The 20,279-nt window shown below is 44.8% G+C and overlaps 1 protein-coding gene across 3 annotated transcripts in view; it reads right to left on the bottom strand.

The window, feature by feature from the left end:
- The window catches only part of NPC1L1 (NPC1 like intracellular cholesterol transporter 1), a 94,052-nt gene that overhangs the window by 69,608 nt on the left and 4,165 nt on the right, over positions 1-20,279 (bottom strand). For 2 of the 3 annotated variants that reach the window (XR_004539968.1, XM_033950311.1), the window contains exons 2-3: positions 13,128-14,668; positions 4,293-4,393 (exon numbers count right to left, since the gene is read on the bottom strand). Coding sequence is in view for 2 of the 3 variants with exons in the window: in XM_033950311.1 (XP_033806202.1) it covers positions 4,293-4,393; positions 13,128-14,668 (1,642 nt within the window). In the remaining variant the exon portion in view is untranslated. Of the gene's footprint in view, positions 1-4,292; positions 4,394-13,127; positions 14,669-15,292; positions 15,387-20,279 lie in introns of those variants that run through there. The other variant, XM_033950312.1, reaches the window with a different exon arrangement.

Here is a 20,279-nt window from a genome sequence, read left to right as displayed (position 1 = left end):
CTTTTTTCCCTCATTTTCCTTTTCAATTTATTTTCTTAATCTGTCTAGATTACGTTCTTACTACCCTCTCATCAATGTCCTTTTTTACTGTCTACCTAAAGCTTGCCACCTCTTTCCCTCACCCTTCCAGTGTTTCCCTAACTCAATCCTTTTCTCCCCATCATGTGCCCTCCTTTTATTTATCCCCTCCTTCCATCATGTACCCTCTTTTTTCAACCCTTCCATCTATTACCTTCTCCTCTCTCTGTCCACTTCCATCCAGCGTCTGCTCCCCTCTTTCTCTCCTCCCATTTTCTTCCTGCATTTGCTCCCTTATCTCTCCCATCTGCACTTCCATCCAGCATAGGCTCCCCACTACCATCCAATGGTTGCCCTTTCTCACGCCATCCACCCCTCTTCAATCAGCATCTGCCCCCTTTCTTTCCCTCTAATATCCTTCCCCCTTATGTTTCTCCCCTTTGTACATCAATTCTATCAGCACCATCCTTCCATACCACCCTGCTCCCTTTCTTTCCCTCCACCACTCTTCCATTCCAGCAATCCTGTTCCTTTCTCTCCCTTCATGCAGCAAGGTCCCACAATGACTGTAGGTGCCGGCTGCCAGTCCACCCCACTCCGACGTACTTGTTCTGGAGCGGACTCAGCAGCCGCATGCTGCAAGGTCCCACGATGACTCGTCTGCTGGCTCTGCTCCGGAAGAAGTAAGTTACGTCGGAGGGGGTGGACCCGGCAGACGCAAGGAGTTGTGGCAAAGTCTCGCAATGACTGCGTCTGCCAGGTCCACCCCCTCCGACGTAACTTACTTCTTCCAGAGCAGAGACGGCAGACGAGTCATCGCGGGACCTTCCTGCACCTCAGCGCGACTGCTGACTCTGCTGCAGAGAAAGTAAGTCAGAGGTAATGTGACCATTTATTTTTTTCATCAAAAGGGGATATCTATTAATTGACTGTGTATCCTTTCTTTCATTTCTTTCTTTCTGCACTCAGGCCCAACAATTGTCCCTTTCTATTCCCTCCCTCCTTCCTTCCAATGTCCTTAGTGCCCCTAGTGCCTCCTTCCCGTGTCCTTAGTGCCCCCAGTGCCTCCTTCTCATGTCCTTAGTGCCTCCGTCCTGTGTCCATAGTGCCCCCAGTGCCTCCATCTTGTATCCCAGTACCCCCGTCCTGTGTCCTTAGTGCCCCCAGTGCCCTCGTCCTGTGTCCTTAGTGCCCCTAGTGCCTCCTTCCCGTGTCCATAGTGCCCCCAGTGCCTCCTTCCTGTGTCCATAATGCCCCCAGTGCCCCCTTCCCGTATCCTTAGTGCCCCCAGTGCCTCCTTATGTCCCCCCACTACCTTCCAGATTTTATCCACCCCCAAAGCCAGTCTGCCTGCCTGCCTACCTATCTCCCTCCCTCTCTGCTGCACTAAAGCCAGCCAGCTTGCCTGCCTACATCCTTCCCTCCCTGCCGCAGAAAGAAAAAAAAAGCGCCTCTCCCCTTCCTTTCCCCCGGTCCGCGCCGCTGCAATCTTACCTCCCCCAGCTGACAAGAAGTCTTTCCAACGTCAATTCTGACATTGGAGAGGACATTCCGGGCCAGCCAATCACTGCCTGACTGGCCCGGAACGTCCTCTCTGACGTCAGAAAGACTTCTTATCGGCAGGGGGAGGTAAGATTGCAGCGGCGCAGGCCGGGGGAAAGGAAGGGTAGGAGGACCCGGACCTGACCAGCTGTGCACCTCCCTCCAAGGCGAGCACCTGGGGTGGACTGCCCCCTGCCCCCCCCCCCTTGGTACGCCACTGGAGGGAAGAGATATGGAATGTAAAAAAGGAGAACACAGCTGAAATTTGAAACAATAGGCTGCAGGAAAACCCCAACACACAAGGTTGCTAAGGCACTGTCTCTGTAGCTATTGCTCCCACATCCCCCTCCCCTGCAGCCCATTGGTGAGCCATCCCTAAAGTATTCAAACAGTAAGGGGCTGATAGAGGGTTCTCAGAATAAAGAATCCGCTTGAAGAAATACCAAGGGATCAGGAAAACAAGGTAGATGGGAAGTGAGAATATTTTCATTTTCAAATTTAGGACAGGAATCACTGGGTGGGCATGTGCACCCCAATACCTATTCAAGATAACCCAAACAACAACCCCATCGTAACCATTCACACACTTTCTCGAGTGAAGCTCAGTTTTCCAGATACTGTAATTAGGATTGGTGTCTGAATAACTTACTCTTTGTGCATTCTTAAGCGACCTGTGCATCATCTATTTTGCAAGGAGAATTAATGTAAGCCTCACAAGCAAATGCAGACAGCCTAAGTATGTTCTGGTGGACTCAGACAGACTTAGGAGTAGAGTAGAATCATGAGTCATCCTATATAATAAAACCCTAGCCACGCATGCGCACTCCTACCTGCGTGTTCCGTTTTCCCTGATCCATGAGATGTAAGTCTGTGGCGGCAGGAGTGCGCATGCGCGAGTCTCCAGCCTTACAGCACCTAACTACACTTGTGGCAGGACTGGACACCAGCGCTGGACTTCCTGCTCTCTCGCGGCAAAAAAACTAAGTTTTTTGCGGTCTGACCCTCCCATCCCTTCCCGACGTCTGACTGCCCCCCCCTTCCCTTCCCGCGGTCTAGACTCCAAACCTGTCTGCAGCACTCTACACACGCTGCTTTGGGGCCTTCTATTGCCCTGATTTGCTCTGCCGCGTCTCTGATGATGTCATCAGGAACATGCCAGAGTAAATCAGGACAGTAGAAGGCCACGAAGCAGCGTGTGTAGAGTGCTGCAGACGCTACTAGAGTCGGCAGGTTTGTCGGGACTGCAGGAAGGGACTAAGGGAGCTGGACAGACTTCTAGCACAGGCTAAAATACTAGTTATTCTATAAGTTGCAAGCGTGAAATCCATCAGGTGCAACTGCAAATGGGCATGGACCTGGGAGGGGCATGGGTGAGTCAGGGACATGCCTAGCACTTAGATGTGCAGGTTATACTGTCAAATACTAGCATTTACGTGCCTAACTGCCTACAATTAGGCACGGCCATTTTCGCCAATCAGTGAGCTGACATATGTGTTTGCGCCTGAAGCTGGGCATCTAAACGCAGATTTCCATTAGTATTCTATAGTTTGTATTCATAAGTGTTGCATTTGGAGGTATTTTGTTTGTTTTTACATAATTTGTGTATTCATATTGGATAGGTTTTCATAAATTGAATAATCGAAATATGTATGAAGGAAGGGATCTGGAGGATGCCTCATTTATCTGGGAAGGTCTGGAATTGGGCTAAATTGGGGGGGAGGGGGAGCTGTGAAATAGTTAACTGAAAATAGTGACATATAACCTTATTTGTGTTTGTAGAATAAACATGTCGAGGGCAATAACTGGAACTCTTTTCACCCTTTTCACCAGTAAAATAGCAGCAGAAATCATGGCTTTCATTATAGTCCATCCTGTGTGCAGGTATAATAGTATCCATAATGTCGTCAATGCAGGCACGTGGGATCTCTCGGAGAAAGAGATAATGGTTACTCCGGATGGGCAGACTAGATGGGCCATTTGGCCTTTATCTGCCATCATGTTTCTATGTTTCAATCTTACTAAAGTTCTATGACATCACAATGCAAGTGTAAAGAACCTTAGCCAATAAGAAGAGGAAGAGATAATGGTTACTGCGGATGAGCAGACTAGATGGGCCATTTGGCCTTTATCTGCCATCATGTTTCTATGTTTCAATCTTACTAAAGTTCTATGACATCACAATGCAAGTGTAAAGAGCCTTAGCCAATAAGAAGAGGAAGAGATAATGGTTACTGCGGATGAGCAGACTAGATAGGCCATTTGGCCTTTATCTACCATCATGTTTCTATGTTTCAATCTTACTAAAGTTCTATGATATCACAATGCAGGTGTAAAGAGCCTTAGCCAATAGGAAGAGGAAAAGATAATGGTTACTGCGGATGAGCAGACTAGATGGGCCATTTGGCCTTTATCTGCCATCATGTTTCTATGTTTCTAATGCAGAGTGCAGGGTGAGGGAGAGACAAAGGCAGGGAGGCCATTGGCAAATTTTTCTCTTTCAATAAATTAGGAGCCCTACTTGGCTCTGAGTACACCACACAGCTCTCTGTTACTGTTAAAATGGGGACCGCTCTATTCTGTTATTGTATGAAAAACCTGTTTTCAGAATAACCACAATTTTTTTTTTAAATCCCTGCCCATTTAACATTTTTTTGTAGATCCTGCCTCATTACCCACCTCCCACCACATACTGTAGGCCATAGGAGTGTGGTGCTGTTTAGGGTGTCTCTTACCTTCGTAGCCTCCCACAGCAAGAAAGGGGAAGACAGGGGCTCCGTAATCTGCCATACAGCTCAACTTCAGGTCTGTGATGTCTTTGAAGGATAGGGGAGAGCTGAAGGAGGGTATTGAAAAAGAAATTAATCCAAGGGGTCAGGTTCAGTGACTGTAGCTGTAAACACATGAAAAATTCATTGAAAGTGATAAATATTTCCAGTAGCAAAACGTAAAAGTCACTGGTGAAAGTTCACGTGGTTTGGTACTGGAGCTGTTTGACTTGTGGCTTATATTAATATGATCAGCCTAAGTGGAAATGATTTATCTTCTTTAAGTAAATTTGACCTGCTGAAGGCCCAGAGAAATGATCCAGGTTTAGACAGCATGGAAAGCAACAAAGAACCAGTTTCTATTTCAGACCTTTTCTTGTGTTTATTTTATTTTCAAATCCCTGCCACTCTGACCCAGCAGCCAATGTGCTCCAAAGTGGCTAGAGTGGAGTGCAGCAAATACACCATAATTAAGGTAAGCTCTTTGGGAGAGGTCCCTGTAGTCCGGGTGCCATTTGTGTAGCCCCTGGCCTCCTACCTTGTGGCTGGTTAGGTGCATAGGAGGCAAGCTAGGAGAACACTATCAGGTAAAGGAGAGTAAAAAGGACAAATAGAAATTCCCCTTTGACCAGTATATTCAAGGTTCTGGGACACTGATCCCCTGAGCTATATGCACAGAAGTAGCCAGCTGCTCTGCCAGCTCCCTCAAAGTTTTTAAACAGAGAGAGACAAACTGTTTTGCCCTACTCCTTTCCACTTCAGATTCAAACTGCCTTTCTGTGCATTTCTCTACACTGTTTATTAGGCAGAAAAAAAACACCTCTGACTCTTTCAAAAGAGCCAATAGTAGCTCTTTGCCCTGGCAGTGGGAGGAGTCCACTCAGTGTGCATGATAGCGTCACTGTTGCCATGACATCAGAGGCCTGCCTGCTGAATCTCTGCACTTACATTCAGGGAACACAAGAATCCCCTTCCTCACATAAAGTTATACCCTGTTTATGTATCGGCACTTAAACATGTGGCTTACATACCTAGTTATTGAATTCTACCACTAAACATGTGCAGCCTCATTTTAGAGACAATATTCTGTCTGGTATCTTTATGGTTCTGTTACTATTTTAGAAAAGGATCTGTCGACATAGAGCTCTTTTTAATGTCTACGCAGTAGGTGCACATGTGTATTAGGAGCACCCCTTTTACAGAGACACGTTACAAAAACTGGATAGAGGAACTCAGCAACTTACACATATAACTTGGGAAACACCAACATACAAATGTAATGTAATCAAGAATGTTGTACAATGCTTCCCTGCATTTGTAACTTAACACTCGCAAGTTACCCAGGCAGGTTGATTGCTTCCTAATTAGCAAATTTAAGTTTACACACAAACCCCCCCAACCCTAGCTAACACAATATTCAAGCAACTTTCAGACCTCAAGTGTAACTTTCTTTAGTCTCCTTATTTTCTTACTCAGTTACACTATCTAATCCAGGGATCTCAAAGTCCCTCCTTGAGGGCCGCAATCCAGCCGGGTTTTCAGGATTTCCCCAATGAATATGCATTGAAAGCAGTGCATGCACATAGATCTCATGCATATTCATTGGGGAAATCCTGAAAACCCAACTGGATTGCAGCCCTCAAGGAGGGACTTTGAGACCCCTGATCTAATCTATCTACATGTTCCATCTTTGCTTAGCTATTACGATGTTTTGTTGGGTATTGTGTTGACACTGTTCGGAATACTGCTGTATGCCTCATATTCCTCTAGTGTCGTTATGTTTATTTATTTATTTATTTATAATAATAATAATAACTTTATTCTTCTATACCGCCACAATCTTGTGACTTCTAGGCGGTTTACAATCAAGACAGCTGGACATTCAGCGAATTACAGTGTGCAGATATTCAGAGAAAATACAGAGAACAGAGACTTCAAGAAAACAAGAATGTAGAAATACAATTTGCTGAGTAAGAGTATAATATATACAGTTTGGTAGGTAATGTCCGAGAAGACCTGTTTGGAATAAGCCGCATGTTTCAGGAAATACAGCAAAAAATTGTGATATGATAAAGATAACAATTTATATGTATCACAGTACCGTGAAATTCAAGTGGACTAAGGAGGGGGGAGAGGGGATGGGTAGGAGGTAGGGGGACCATTATTGGGGAGAGAGAGGGGACAGCGGGTCAGTTGTTTAGATATTTCAGGAACAGGTATGTTTTTAGGCGCTTCCTATTTAGATTTATATCCCGTCCTCCCAGTAGCTCAGAACGGCCTACAAGCAAACATTCACAGTGGAGTTCACATTACCCCTCTCCTCAAATCACTCCACTGGCTCCCTGTCCATTTCCACATACAGTTCAAACTCCTCTTATTGACCTACAAGTGCATTCATTCTGCAACTCCTCAGTACCTCTCATCTCTTCCTATACTCCGCCCCAGGAACTCTGTTCATTGGGTAAGTCTCTCTTATCTCCACCCTTCTCCTCTACTGCCTGCTCTCAACTCCATCCCTTCTACTTTGCTGCATCGTTTGCCTGAAATACACTGTCTGACTCAGTTTGTCAGGCTCTGTCTCTAGCCATATTCAAATCCATGGTGAAAGCCCACTTTTTGGAAGCTGCATTTAAGTCCTAACCCCCAACCCACTTGTAAAGCACCCATATATGTTTGTCATTCCCTCCATTGTCCCCTACCCTATCTATCTCATCATTCCCTTTGTAATTCCCTACCTGAGCAGCAAATATAGATTCACCCTTTTGTCCTGTTTAGCTGTCATAATTAGATTGTAAGCTCTTTCGAACAGGGACCGTCTCTTGTGTGTTTAATGTACAGTGCTGCGTGCTTCTGGTAGCGCTATGGGTAGCACTATAGAAATAGTACATTGTAAGTAGCATACTTTACCATGTTTTATATTGTTATTAGAATATTTTTACTGCTGTAATTGTCTATTGTCTATGATTGACTTATGCTTGCTATACACTGCCTTGAGTGAATTCCTTCAAAAGGTGATAAATAAATCCAAAGAAATGTATGTTCGCCTTTGCAAACCTACACATACATGTTCTGCTAATTGACAACGGAGGCTGCAATCCTTATTAATTTTCATTTTGGAGGGGAAATAAGCAATGGAGGATTAAGGGGAGAACTTCCTTATTCCCTCCTGGAAAGGGCTGGTCTAAGCAAGCACCGTTTACAAACCTATATGTGCAAGGGAGCAGAGGTGGACCCTGACGCTGGTACAGAGGGCCCCTCTGTATCCACAGGTCACGAGTCGGATGTGACCTCAGAAGGAGGGAGCTCAGGCTGGCGTGAGCAGCAGGCAGGAGATGCCGCTCACTGCTAGTGAAGATTTGAGGATATACATTGTGGGGGGGGGGGGGGCTATGGGGATGGTGGGGTAGAGTATAGGAGGGTCCCTAGTAAACTGCGGATAAGTGAAGTCACAGATACACAATCTGTGGATACAGGGGACCCCCTGTATAATGGGACTGATGTTCTCGCCCCTTTTTCCTGGCCCACGTGCATATGAAAAACATTTTGGACTGAATTCTATATATTGTGCCCAAAAAACTGGCCCTGAACAAAGCCCTATTCTATAAGCCATGCTTAAAGTTAGGTATGACATGCAACCAAGTAGCTATTATACTAGTAACCACTTGTCAACACCCTCGTATAGTATCAACTTAACCGAAGCTCAAAATGTCTCATTGCTCTAAGCTTGGCGTGTCTAATCGTCATTGGATCCACATTCATATTTTTTATTTTTCTTATTTAGTTTTAATTTTTACCGGTGCTTATGTTTACTAAATATTCAACTTTTTGATTCAGTTAGCTTTTTTTAATTCAGTTATACTTAGCTTAAATGTCGTGGTCTCTGGCTAGGGATTACAAACGCCAACATGTTTCGCCTAGTGGCTTTTTCAAGGCTTAACCCCTAACTCATTTATCACCAGTAGCTGTGACCACTATGTCCTTGATTGATTGACGCTATGGCACATGAAGATTCAGAATTTATAGGTGTATGTGATAAAGAGCGTACCCCTCTTTAATTGAAGTTATAGTTTGTGCATACGACTTGATTGATTAAAGTTAGGTATGGCCATCAATGAAAACATGGCACAAATGTCTGAGCCTAAATTTAGCTGTGGTTGCCCTTATTGTATAATTATGCATGCATCTTAAAGTAACACGCCTAATCCGCCTATCACCACCCATTTCCACACGCCCCTCTTTTGACTCAAACTTATGATTGAATAAGAATAAGCATAGCCTTATTGGGTCAGACCAATTGTCCATTAGCCTAGTAACCTGTCTTCACGGTGGCCAAGTACCTGGCAAAAAAACCAAATAGTAACAGCATTGATTCTAATTAGCACCAATAATTGCTTGCTAAAATGCCAATTATTGGTGATAGATTATTTAATTAAATTGCATGTTTCAAATTTCAAGTTTATTAAAAGTTTGTTGTACGCGCAGTATCAAGTAGCAATGCGTATGACAATTTATGGTGCTTTTTCTAGAACTAGGGGGTTTGTGCACAGTACAGCCTATGTCGGTGTATCGCAAACTATGTGCCCTGGCACACTAGTGTGCCGCCTGAGATTCCAGGTATGCCGCAAGACACTGAGGAGGAGAAGAAGTGCCGGCGCCGACTGACTGCCTACAGGACATGCCTCTCGTGGCGAGAAGCACATTTTGTAGGCAGTCAGCCGGCGCCAGTGTCTCTCCTTCTCTCTGTGCATCTTCCCTCCCAGCACCCCCCCCCCCTCTACACACACACATACACTGGCGGCTCAGGGCCCCAACCGGAGGGCCTTCGTGCATGCGTAGACATCAGCGTGATGATGTCACGCGTGCGCATGATGTCATTGTGTCGAAGTCCATGCGCTTACAGATGCCCTCGAGCCGCAGCCACAACATTTAGCATGCCGTGCCTTCGCAACGTTTGCGAGACACTGGTCTATGTTCCCAATAAAGGAAGCCAGCGAAAATTTTGTGCACACAGTTGCTAGCTGTGCGGGCTCCCTTTCTGACCCAGGTGCACATGCACACAGCTTAGAGGGAACACTAGGCCATGTACATTCATTCTCTTTTTGAAATGTAGATATTGGCTCCACCCCAAGCCCTGCCCCCTTGCAATCTACACGTGAAGGGCAATTCTGTCACTAGGTGCTTACATCACACACCCCATGCATATGCAAATGTACAGAAAAATGGCACTTACGTGCACAAGTGGCAGCAATGTGAAAGAGCGCTAGTCTGTAATGGTGCACATAAGTGGCACAGCCCATAAATTCAAGGGGACGCTCACATGGACAGAGTAGAAGGGACATAGATGGGGCACCTCTTACAGAACAGTGCAAGTTACTTGCGCTGTTGCTGCGTTTAGGGGCCTCACAGCTGTATGACTGGGGTAACTCTAGACATGTAAATGACTTAGTTACACTAGAATTTTATGATGCCATCTGTATGTCCAGCTGTTACAACAGAATAGGCATCTAAATAGAACTGTCCACTTACAGAACTGCCCCCCCCCCCAGTATGTTACACTTCTTAAAATCAGTTTCTACATGTGTAAGTGATCTATACCTGTAAATGCCAGCATTTACATTATATAATTTGCTAATAGTGCTTCTACAATAAGGGTCATAGGGTCCAGTATTTAAAAAAAAACAACCAAAAACCCAGGTACCTAGAGTTGTAGGGGATTTTTACTACGATTACCAGGTTATTTGTCACAGGAGCTGTTTTATTCCTATGGACCCTGCTAGAGGAGAAAAGATCCACCTACATTAACTTTATGGAGACATCCGACGCGCTCAAATATGAATGAAAAGAATGTCAGTTCAAAGGGAGAAAAGAAAATTAGTAGATTTGTCAACATTTGGATTCCATTTTTGGACTCATTGCAACCTTTCAGGCACAGTATACTTTTAAACTCTCTGGAGTGTGATAAACCAAGTGGAACATTATAGGTTCTTTCATTCTGATTACACTCTGTATATCGGCTATCTAAATAAATGTTATAGACATTAGGAAGGAGATGGGAGGAGGGAAGGAGACGAGGAATGTTCTGTAATTTTCTATGTTGAATTGACTTCTCTGTTACATCTGGAAAATTTAACAAAGAAATCTGAACATAAAACAAACACCAACTGTGATGACTAAATATTGGGCTACTGGTTTCTGCCCTGGGCCCCAGTACATTTATCCATAGCCCTGCAAGGGGATAGGGTATTCTTGAAAAATATTCTTTTCTGACTGGCTCATTGACCCAGTAGCAGTGCTGTGCAATACCGTGTGGGTTTGACTTGGGAAAGGCGTGCAATTAATCTGTCTGAATTTTCTTTTAGCTTCCTCCCCACTTAACCAGGATATACCCCATTTTCCTTTTTTGCTGGGGTTTTTTTTTTTTCTTTCTTGTTTTCATTCATTTGCATAGTTGAGTAGTTCCTTGGTTATCATTATCAAATACGCTAAAGAGAATAATATATGTTGGTAGAAGTCAAGGCAATGCTGCCTGTTTTTGATCACTCATTTTACGTCCTCTCCCAACTCATGTAGCCCACTCACTGCAGTGGTGATCCTCAGTGTGGGCCATGCATAAGACTTCTTCCAGAATCTAATCATTCCTGGCACTACATCCAACCAACAGAAACCAGTGTTTCACAATAACAGGGATTTTCCCTCCCCTGGGAAGCAGAAGACATAATACGGGGATCTCCATTATAGAATTAATGGTCACACTTCGGATCTGGAGGGGCCTTTAAGGACCTGGCCATTCCTGGCACCAAAGACAACACTAGATGTCACTGTTGTACAATAACAGGGATGTTCCCTCCCTGGGGAAGTGGAAAACTTAACCTGAGAATCACCAGGACAGAATTACTGGCCTGGTCACACTTCAGATATGGAGGGGTATTTTTTTCCCCAGAACTGACCATTCTTGGGAGTTATTCTAACACTAGATGTCACCGTTGCATAATAACAGGGATTTTCCTTCCTCCAGAGGAGAGGAGGACCTGAGAATCACCAGTACTGAATTACCAGACTGGTCACTCTTTGGATCTGGAAAGGTGAGCAAAAGGAGGTAGTACTGCCTTGGCTTCTACCAACATTTATTGGGGTTTGCTTGTTTGTTTGTTTGTTTTTTAATTATCTTAAGATACTTTACAATAAGAACCATGATGTCACTTGATTCTGCAAACTAATGAAAATATATACAGTACATAGTCTAAAAAGAGAAAAAAGCAGACAAGGGAAAGTGAAATGTATCATTTCCATAACTAGTCCACCAAAAAGAAAGAAAGGGAGGAAGGAAAAGGGGGAAAAATGACAGATTATCTTAATCTGTGAAAAGTTAGAAACCTTTTTCCAGCATGTTCCCACCTAAACTTCTGCTAACATTTATATCAAATTTTTCAATATTATTTCCATTTTTTATGATATTCTCTAAAAGATTTATTTATTAATAATTTTTTTCACTCAGAACTGAAAACACTGGGATAAAATTTGTTGATGTACTGGACTGCTCTTTACATCTGATTGATTTTTAATTTATTATATTGCACGGATTTATTTTCTCTCTGCTATAATTAGTTTAAGTTAGTGTGATTACAACTGTCACAGATTCATTTTTTCTCTGCTATCAATCCCAGTCAGAACTGAGGGTCATTTACACTGCTATGTGGAGTTCTCTGTACTGAACAGCATGGGGCAGCAATCTGATTGATCTGAAAAAGTACAACTGTTTTACTCCTTTTTTTGTGCGAACTACAATGGTTGCCGATAGAGACAAGTGTGAAATTCAAGTTTGGTTGTTTTTGCTTTAAGGTATTGTCTGGATTTGCACTTGGTTATTTAGTGAATGCTTTCACATTTGTTAATGTAAAATGTGCTAGGCACTTAGATACAATTTTCTATTTTTCATCTGCCAAAGGATGTAGATTTTAAAAAATCCCCATCATCTTTCTATCTTATCAAGCATCTTCCTAGGACAAGGACCTAAAATTGTTATTGTTGACCGCTAATACATATCAGCAATTTAGGAAACATTTAAACACTATTTATATGCCGAATTCCTAGGTAATTAATTCTTATTTTGATTATTATTCCCTCTTTTGTGAATTGCATGTAACTTTACGGTCTTGCAGTATAGAGCTGTTATGTTCATTGGCAGTGTTGCATTTGGGTCTCAGTACTGGAACAGCAGGGTGTGCTGCACTGCAGGACTGAGGTGCGTTGACAAAGTTGTGCATGATTTTTCAGTCCATCAAAGATTACAAAGACTAGGGGACACTCGATGAAATGCCTGGGAAATACTTTTAAAACCAATAGGAGGAAGTATTTTTCACTCAGAGAATAGTTAAGATCTGGAACGCATTGCCAGAGGTTGTGGTAAAAGCGGATAGCGTAGCTGGTTTTAAGAAAGGTTTGGACAAATTCCTGGAGGAAAAGTCCATAGTCTGTTATTAAGACTTTGGGGAAGCCTCTGCTTGCCCTGGATTAGTAGCATGGAATGTTGCTACTCCTTGGGTTTTGGCCAGGTACTAGTGACCTGGATTGGCTACTGTGAGAACGAGTTACTGGGCTTGATGGACCATTGGTCTGACCCAGTAAGGCTATTCTCATGTTCTTATGATGGTAGTGGGAATTCTCAGTACTATAAAAGCAGAACTTCTGTCATAACTTCCGACCATTCTGTACCCAATTAGGTAGTTCACTGTCTTCTTAATGAACAATTAAATCAATCTAATTTCTATAGAAAAACCCTATAATTGTAAAATATGAACTTACTTAACACAGTAAAGGAAGTGGTCTCTCCAGGTGACATTCCCTTGTTGTCCTGAGACCGTTTGTGACACCTGGAGCTCAAACCTGGTTCTGTTGTTCTGGAAATATTGCATGAGACTGTTCACACAGCAGTCATCACTTGATGCATTGGTAGGATTGAGCGGGGCATAGCATACATCCTTCAGTGTAATGTTCATTTTATGTTCATTTGACCAGACCTTGATGTTTTGGAGTCGTGTCTGGAGCTCCAGCAGCTCCAGCAGGATGTCATCATACAGGATCCCGCTGAAATTCTGTGGCCCAAAGAAGAGTGAGTTGTACATGTAGCTGGTCTGATTGGCCACAGTAATGATAACCTGATTAGTCCTTAAGAAAGGGCCAAAGTTGGCATCATAAAAGTCCTTCTCTCGACGGGCCTGGCTTTTGGGTGATGACCAAAGCTCTACAGGGTCTGTGGTCAGCTGAATGAAGACATTCCCAACTGAGAGCACAGCCACAATGATGAGGGATATAGAGATGGTACTGATAGGGTAAGAAGCTACAAAAAACCCCCACCTCTTAAATGTCTTGCTTAGGAAGTTCTGAGTGCTCAGGCTAAGTTTCTCTGAGCATGTGATACCCTTCTTGCCAACTACATGCTGTTTCTCATCCAACTTAACCTTATTTTTAGAGCTGGTGCAGAAACGTGAGATTAGGAATCCTAGGAATGCGAGAGCTAGGATGAAGAAGAGCAAAATGCAGATCACCAGGCTTCCATCCAGTGTGCCGATTTTAAAAGGTGAAGGTTCTGGCGATGGGGTTGGAATTTTAGGGCAGCTTTCGGAGCAGTCAAGGCATGAACAAGGTTCACCATCTGAGCCAAGGGCTTCACTGCACTTCCACACCTTGCTAGACAATGGCACAATACCATCCTCAAAGGTGGTACCATTGTCTATCAATTTAAAAGTGATATCAAGTGGCGCCACCCCATTACCGCTGTCCCCTTGGTAGTCCAGCCACCGCTGGGTGTTACAGAGGTGTGCTCCATACTTCCCGCACATGGCTTCAATGGCGTACCCTCCTGTAGCTGGCATACGGACATTTTGGCATGAGTTAAAGGTATCATCTGCAAATTTCTTGTTGTAGTAGCACTGGTAATGCAGCACACCATCTACACTTTGTCCTGTAATGTTGGTACGGAATGTCCTGGTGACATTGATGAATTCACTTTGGTCTGGGCTGCAGATATTTTGGCAGTAGCTATTGGCAAAGTTTTCAGCACATGACGGGCAGCGGCTGAGGATGGCCCTAGAGAGGCTCATGCTTTTCTTGAGGCTATCCAGTTGTTTGGAAGAGCAGCAGCTATACGTATCATTGTCTCCATTGTACAACATGGGACAGATAGTCTTCAAAGCAGCCAGGTGGACTCCACTCAGTTTTCTCGCAGGGGCATTGGAGACACAGGGCACAATGGCTGGAATCAGACTTCCTGAGACTTCAGGGTTGAGGCCACATTCATCATAGAAGGCACAGTAGCCTTTCTGGTGGATCTGGGTGGCTGAAACCTTTGACAAGACACAGTAAAAAATGAAAATTAAAAAGTCAGTTCTCCTCACAGAATCATATTTCAAACAAAATCATCTGGGATTCCATTTTTATGGTACAAAATCAAACTGACCCATAATCATTACAGCCATTATGGCAGACATTCAGTGGTTAGTGGTGACCACTTAGATAAATTTGGCCATCATTTTCAGTTGGCAAATCTCGGAGCCACCAAACTACAGAAGAAAAATCCAAGTGTGTGTGTGTGACAGCTGTAAGTGTGGGGGATGTGGGTGTGATGACAGGGACTATGGCTTGTGTATGAATGTGGGGAAGGGGGGGTAGGGTTTTGTGTGTGAATGCAAGAGAGTATGGCTGTGAGTACATGAGAGTATGTGGTGTGCCTATAGGTGGTGCTTGTGCATGTAGGGGATATGCTTATAGGTGCAGAAAGATGTAGATTCAAGGGATATAAACATGTGCAGAGAGAGAGAGACTGTGAGTGTAAATTGGCTATATCCTTCCTCTTTTTTTTTTTCAGTCCCTTCCTTTTCTTTACCTCTTATTTGGTTCTCTCATTTTCCTCTCTTTGCTCTTCACACCCCCTTCCCTTCTGCTTCACACCCCCTCTGTTCACTCCTTACCTCTTCCCATCCCCACTTCTCTCAATCTAGGTCAGGTTTTGTCAATAGGGATTGAAGACTCCCAACACCATTCTAAGTTACATCACCACAGGTTTAGGTCATTCTTCATTAGTGTAAGCTAGGGACTCCTGCTGACACTTCAAGATGTAGCAAAACTGGGTGGAATTGTCCAATCAGAAAGGTGCACAAATAAAAGTGTCTTTCAACTCATCTGATTGATCTTTATTCATCCAAAGTAACTCGAGTTACTTTGGATGAATAAAGATCAATCAGATGAGTTGAAAGACACTTTTATTTGTGCACCTTTCTGATTGGACAATTCCACCCAGTTTTGCTACTTTGTACTTTTGTGGATTTTGTTTCCCCTGTTATCTGCGACACTTCAAGATGTGCCACCATGAGTCCAGTTCCATCTTCACTAGCAGAAGCTGCAGACTCCCACCGGTACTTCAAATAAGATGGTCAGATGACCCCCAGGTCCTTTTGGCAGAGGCTGAGCCAAGTCTGGTTTCACCCCATTGTAGACCTGTAGTTTCTGCTTATGGTTTTTTAAAAAAAATTAGAACTACATATCCATCGTTTAATGGGGTATAAAATCACAACCAGATCAGACTGTCCCTGATGATGGGAGCCATATGGTAGCCCTGCTATAATGATTTAGCCATAACATTAAAAAAAAGAAACTGTGGTAGAGATGTTCTTGATGCAGGCTTTTATTCAGTCTATTTTTGCAAATTCAGAAACAATCCATATATGTATATGTTGAGAAGGACCCAACATGGTTGGTGTTTTGATGAGCATGTCTTCCTCAGGGGTCCTAATATGTGTAATTGGATTTAAAAAACGTAAATGTGGATGTTGAGAATCAACATGAAACCAAGAGCATGGGATATGCTGCAAAATCTGGGCTCTGACGGCACCTCTCTGTGCCTCATTCCAGCACCCCCCACTGGGCCCCATCTGGAGGCCCTTTGAAAGTGCGCAAACATCTACATGATTACATCATGTATGTGCATGACATCATCACATCGACGTCCACGCACTTCCGGATGCCCTTGAGCTGTGGCCACCAGTTTGTGTTGTCTTTACATTCTACCTGCATCCCGATGCCGTAAACAGGATGCAGAAGCTCCTGGCCGACCAGCCTTCCTCTCTCCAATGTCAATTCTGATGTTGGAGAAGAAGTTCTGGGCCAGCCAATCACTGCCTGGTTGGCCTGGAACTTCCTCTCCAATGTCAGAATTGATGTTGGGGAGAGGAAGGCTGATTGGCCCAGTGCTTCTGCGTCAGGAAGCATGGAGAGTTTGGGGCGGCGGTGGCTTGGAGGCCTGTTCCCTGATGGCAGCAGCAGTGGCTTGGGGAGGGCAGGGAGAAAGAAAGAAAGAAAGGGAGCATGGAGAGAAAAAGATAAAAAGAAAGAAAGAAAGGGGGGCAGGGAGACAGAAAGACAGACAGAATAAAAGAAGGGGGCAGGGAGAAAGAAAGAGAGAGGAGGGGGGCAGGGAGAAAGGAAGAAAAAGTTGGGGGAGGGAATGAGGTATGGAGGAGAGGAAGCATACAGGAGGCTGAAAGAAGGGAAGAAATATTGAATTTACAGTCAGAAGAAGAAAGTGCAACCAGAGACTCATGAAATCAACAGACATCAAAGTTAGGAAAAATGATTTTATTTTCAATTTAGTGATCAAATTGTCAGTTTTGAGAATTTATATCTACTGTCTATATTTTGCACAATATTATACTATATTATATTATACCACTCCACAATAGCGTTTTTTTAGCGCAGGGAGCCTATGAGCGTCGAGAGCAGCGCGGGGCATTCAGCGCAGCTCCCTGCGCTAAAAACTGCTATCGCGGTTTAGTAAAAAGGGAGGGGGTATATTTGTCTATTTTTGTATAGTTGTTACTGAGGTGACATTGCATATTTTAAAGTCATCTGCCTTGACCTCTTTGAAAAAAAACCCGGAATATAAATGATAATTAACATTTTCTCTGTGTACAGTGTGCTTTGTGTTTTTTTAAAAAATTATTGTTGGTAGATCATTTTGACTTGGTCATTTTAAAAGTAGCTCGCAAGCCCAAAAAGTGTGAGCACCTTTGAATTAAAGGCTAATTGATATTAACAACCAATAGGGCAGAGTATGATATTGGATTTCAAAAAGGGTTTGGATGATTTCCTGAAGGAGAAGGAGATTGAAGGGTATAGATATAGGGTTACTATACAGAATATTAAATGATTAGGGAATAAAAGGTTTAGGTAAAGAATCACTTACAGGTCATGGACCTGGGGGGCCGCCGCGGGAGCAGACTGATGGACCCGTAGTCTGACCCGGCAGAGGCAATGCTTATGTTCTTATGCTTATAATATTTGGTATTAATTTGGTACTAATTAGCAGTTACATGCATAACTGCCTTTAGTCAGTATTGTACAAAATTGTGTGCAATTTCCATAGCACACAACTGTAAGGGAATGCGGACCTGGGAGGGGCATGCCTAGACTATGGGGCATGCCTGGCACATCTGCATGGTATGCCGTCAAAAGCGTGAGGGACATTGGCGCTCTAACATTTGCACCCAGAACAAATGCGTGCCGCCCTATTTCTTTCCGTTCAGGGTGAAATGGTAAGTGGATTGGGGGGGTTGTTTGCAGCAATGTTTCGCGCCGGCATCCCCCTGATTGCATTGGGGGGTTCCCCCCCATGTCCCCCCTCAGATCAGAAAACGGAAAGTTTGGAGTTTGCACGAGTTCTAAGTGTAGTGGGGGGTCCCCCCCACCCCCCTTCAATGAGAGTGGGAGTGTATTAAAGGGTTCCCCCTCAAGTCCCCTCAGAGCGCAAACGGAAAGGCAATAGGGGAGGAAATAAGGCAGCGCACATTTGTCCTGCAAACAAATGTCGGGGCGGGATTGTCGGCGCGGCAATGTCCCTCACACTTTTGACGGGTCACCCAACTGCACACATCTTATAGAATACTTGCAGTTACAGGCCTAACTGCCTACAGTTAGGCATAAATGCTAGTGTAAATGCTTGTGCCTAAAATTAGGCTTGTAATTGTGGAATTATTATATTTTTAAATTCAATTTTCTATACTGTTCTCCCAGGGGAGCTCAGAACGGTTTAAATGGATTTATTCAGGTACTCAAGCATTTTTCCCTGTATGACCCAGCAGGCTCACAATCTTTCTAATATACCTGGGGCAATGGGGGACCAAGTGACATGCCCAGTGTGGTTTGAACCCCAAACCACAGGGTGCTGAGGCTGTAGCGCTAAACGCTGACATAGTATGGTAGAAGATAGCATGGCAAATATTGTCTGACAGAGATGGCAAAACATAGTTAACACAACATGGTAAAACGTAATACGACAAAACATGGTACGGTGAAACATTGCATGGGGAGCATAGTACGGCAAAACATAGCACGGCAAACATAGTATTACAAAGCATGGTTAGCATAGAATGATACAATTTGGCAAAAATGGTAAGGCAATTGGGCATGACGCAACATAGCGTAGAAGACATGCAGCGGCAAACATTGTGTGACCAACATGAGAGATTGTAGCATGGCAAACAGAGTATGGTAAATATGGGGTAAAGTAGGACAAAAATGGTGAACAGTATGATGTCAGGGAAGTGGGAGGATATAATACAGAACAAAAAAACGTCGCAGCCATCTTGGTTTACAAGAAGTTATCAGATCGGGATAGTGCAGAGAAAATATAGAAGGGGTAAATTATTCAGGATTACATTGTATTATAGCTGGTTTACTCCTTTATTAAGAATACTAGTGTTAAAGCCCGTTACATTAACGGGTGCTAGAAAGCAGCCCCCTTTCCCTCTCCCCCTCCATTTCCTCCCTGACTGTCTCTCTGTGGCCCCCTTCTGTCTCCCCTCCCCCAAGCAAAGCTGTCTGCCTCCCAACACATCCCTCCCCCCAAAGCAGCCTCCTTTCCCTCTCGGCCTCCAGTTCCTCCCTGACTGTCTCTCTGTGGCCCCCCCTTCTGTCTTCCCCCCAAGCAAAGCTGTCTGCCTCCCAGCACACCCCTCCCCCAAAGCAGCCCCCTTTCCCTCTCCCCCTCCATTTCCTCCCTGACTGTCTCTCTGTGGCCCCCTTCTGTCTCCCCTCCCCCAAGCAAAGCTGTCTGCCTCCCAACACATCCCTCCCCCCAAAGCAGCCTCCTTTCCCTCTCGGCCTCCAGTTCCTCCCTGACTGTCTCTCTGTGGCCCCCCCTTCTGTCTTCCCCCCAAGCAAAGCTGTCTGCCTCCCAGCACACCCCTCCCCCAAAGCAGCCCCCTTTCCCTCTCCCCCTCCAGTTCCTCCCTGACTGTCTCTCCGTGTCCTCCCTTCTGTCTTCCCCCACCAATCAAAGCTGTCTGCCTCCCAGTACACCCATCCCCCAAAGCAGCCCCCTTTCCCTGTCCCCTCAGCCCCCTTTCCCTCTCCCCCTCCCCCTCCAGTTCCTCCCTGACTGTGTCTCCTTGGCCCCCCTTCTGTCTTCCCGCCCCCCCCAAGCAAAGCTGTCTGCCTTGCAGCACACCCCTCCCCCAAAGCAGCCCCCTTTCTCTCCCATTCCTTGGTGTGGCAGGCTCCCTTAGTCCCTTGCCGCCCCCTCCCCCGCTCCCTTAGTCCCTTGCCGTGTCAGGCAGAGCAAATCAGGGCAGTAGCAGGCCGCGAAGTAGCGTGTTTAGAGTGCTGCGGCCCCTGCTGGAGTAAGGACGTTTGTCGGGACCGTGGGGCGGGAAGAGAAGAGGAGTGGCGGCAAGGGACTAAGGGAGCCGAAGGTAGGGTCAGATGGGAGGCTGAACGGGGGTTCGGGTGTGCCGAGGAGAGGAGCGAAGACAACGCCAACGACCTTTAGTTCTGACCGAAGTTAGTTTTTAAGTTGTAAGTCGCAGCAGCGGCTTCTCTCACAATCCCTGCCTGCGTCAGAAGCCTTCTCCGATGCAGGTGCGCTTGTGAGAAGAGCCGCGGCGGCGGCTTAGAACTTAAAAC

This window comes from Geotrypetes seraphini, chromosome 6 (assembly GCF_902459505.1).
Source record: "Geotrypetes seraphini chromosome 6, aGeoSer1.1, whole genome shotgun sequence".
Lineage (NCBI taxonomy): Eukaryota > Metazoa > Chordata > Amphibia > Gymnophiona > Dermophiidae > Geotrypetes > Geotrypetes seraphini.
This window is presented reverse-complemented; position numbering and strand designations above follow the sequence as displayed.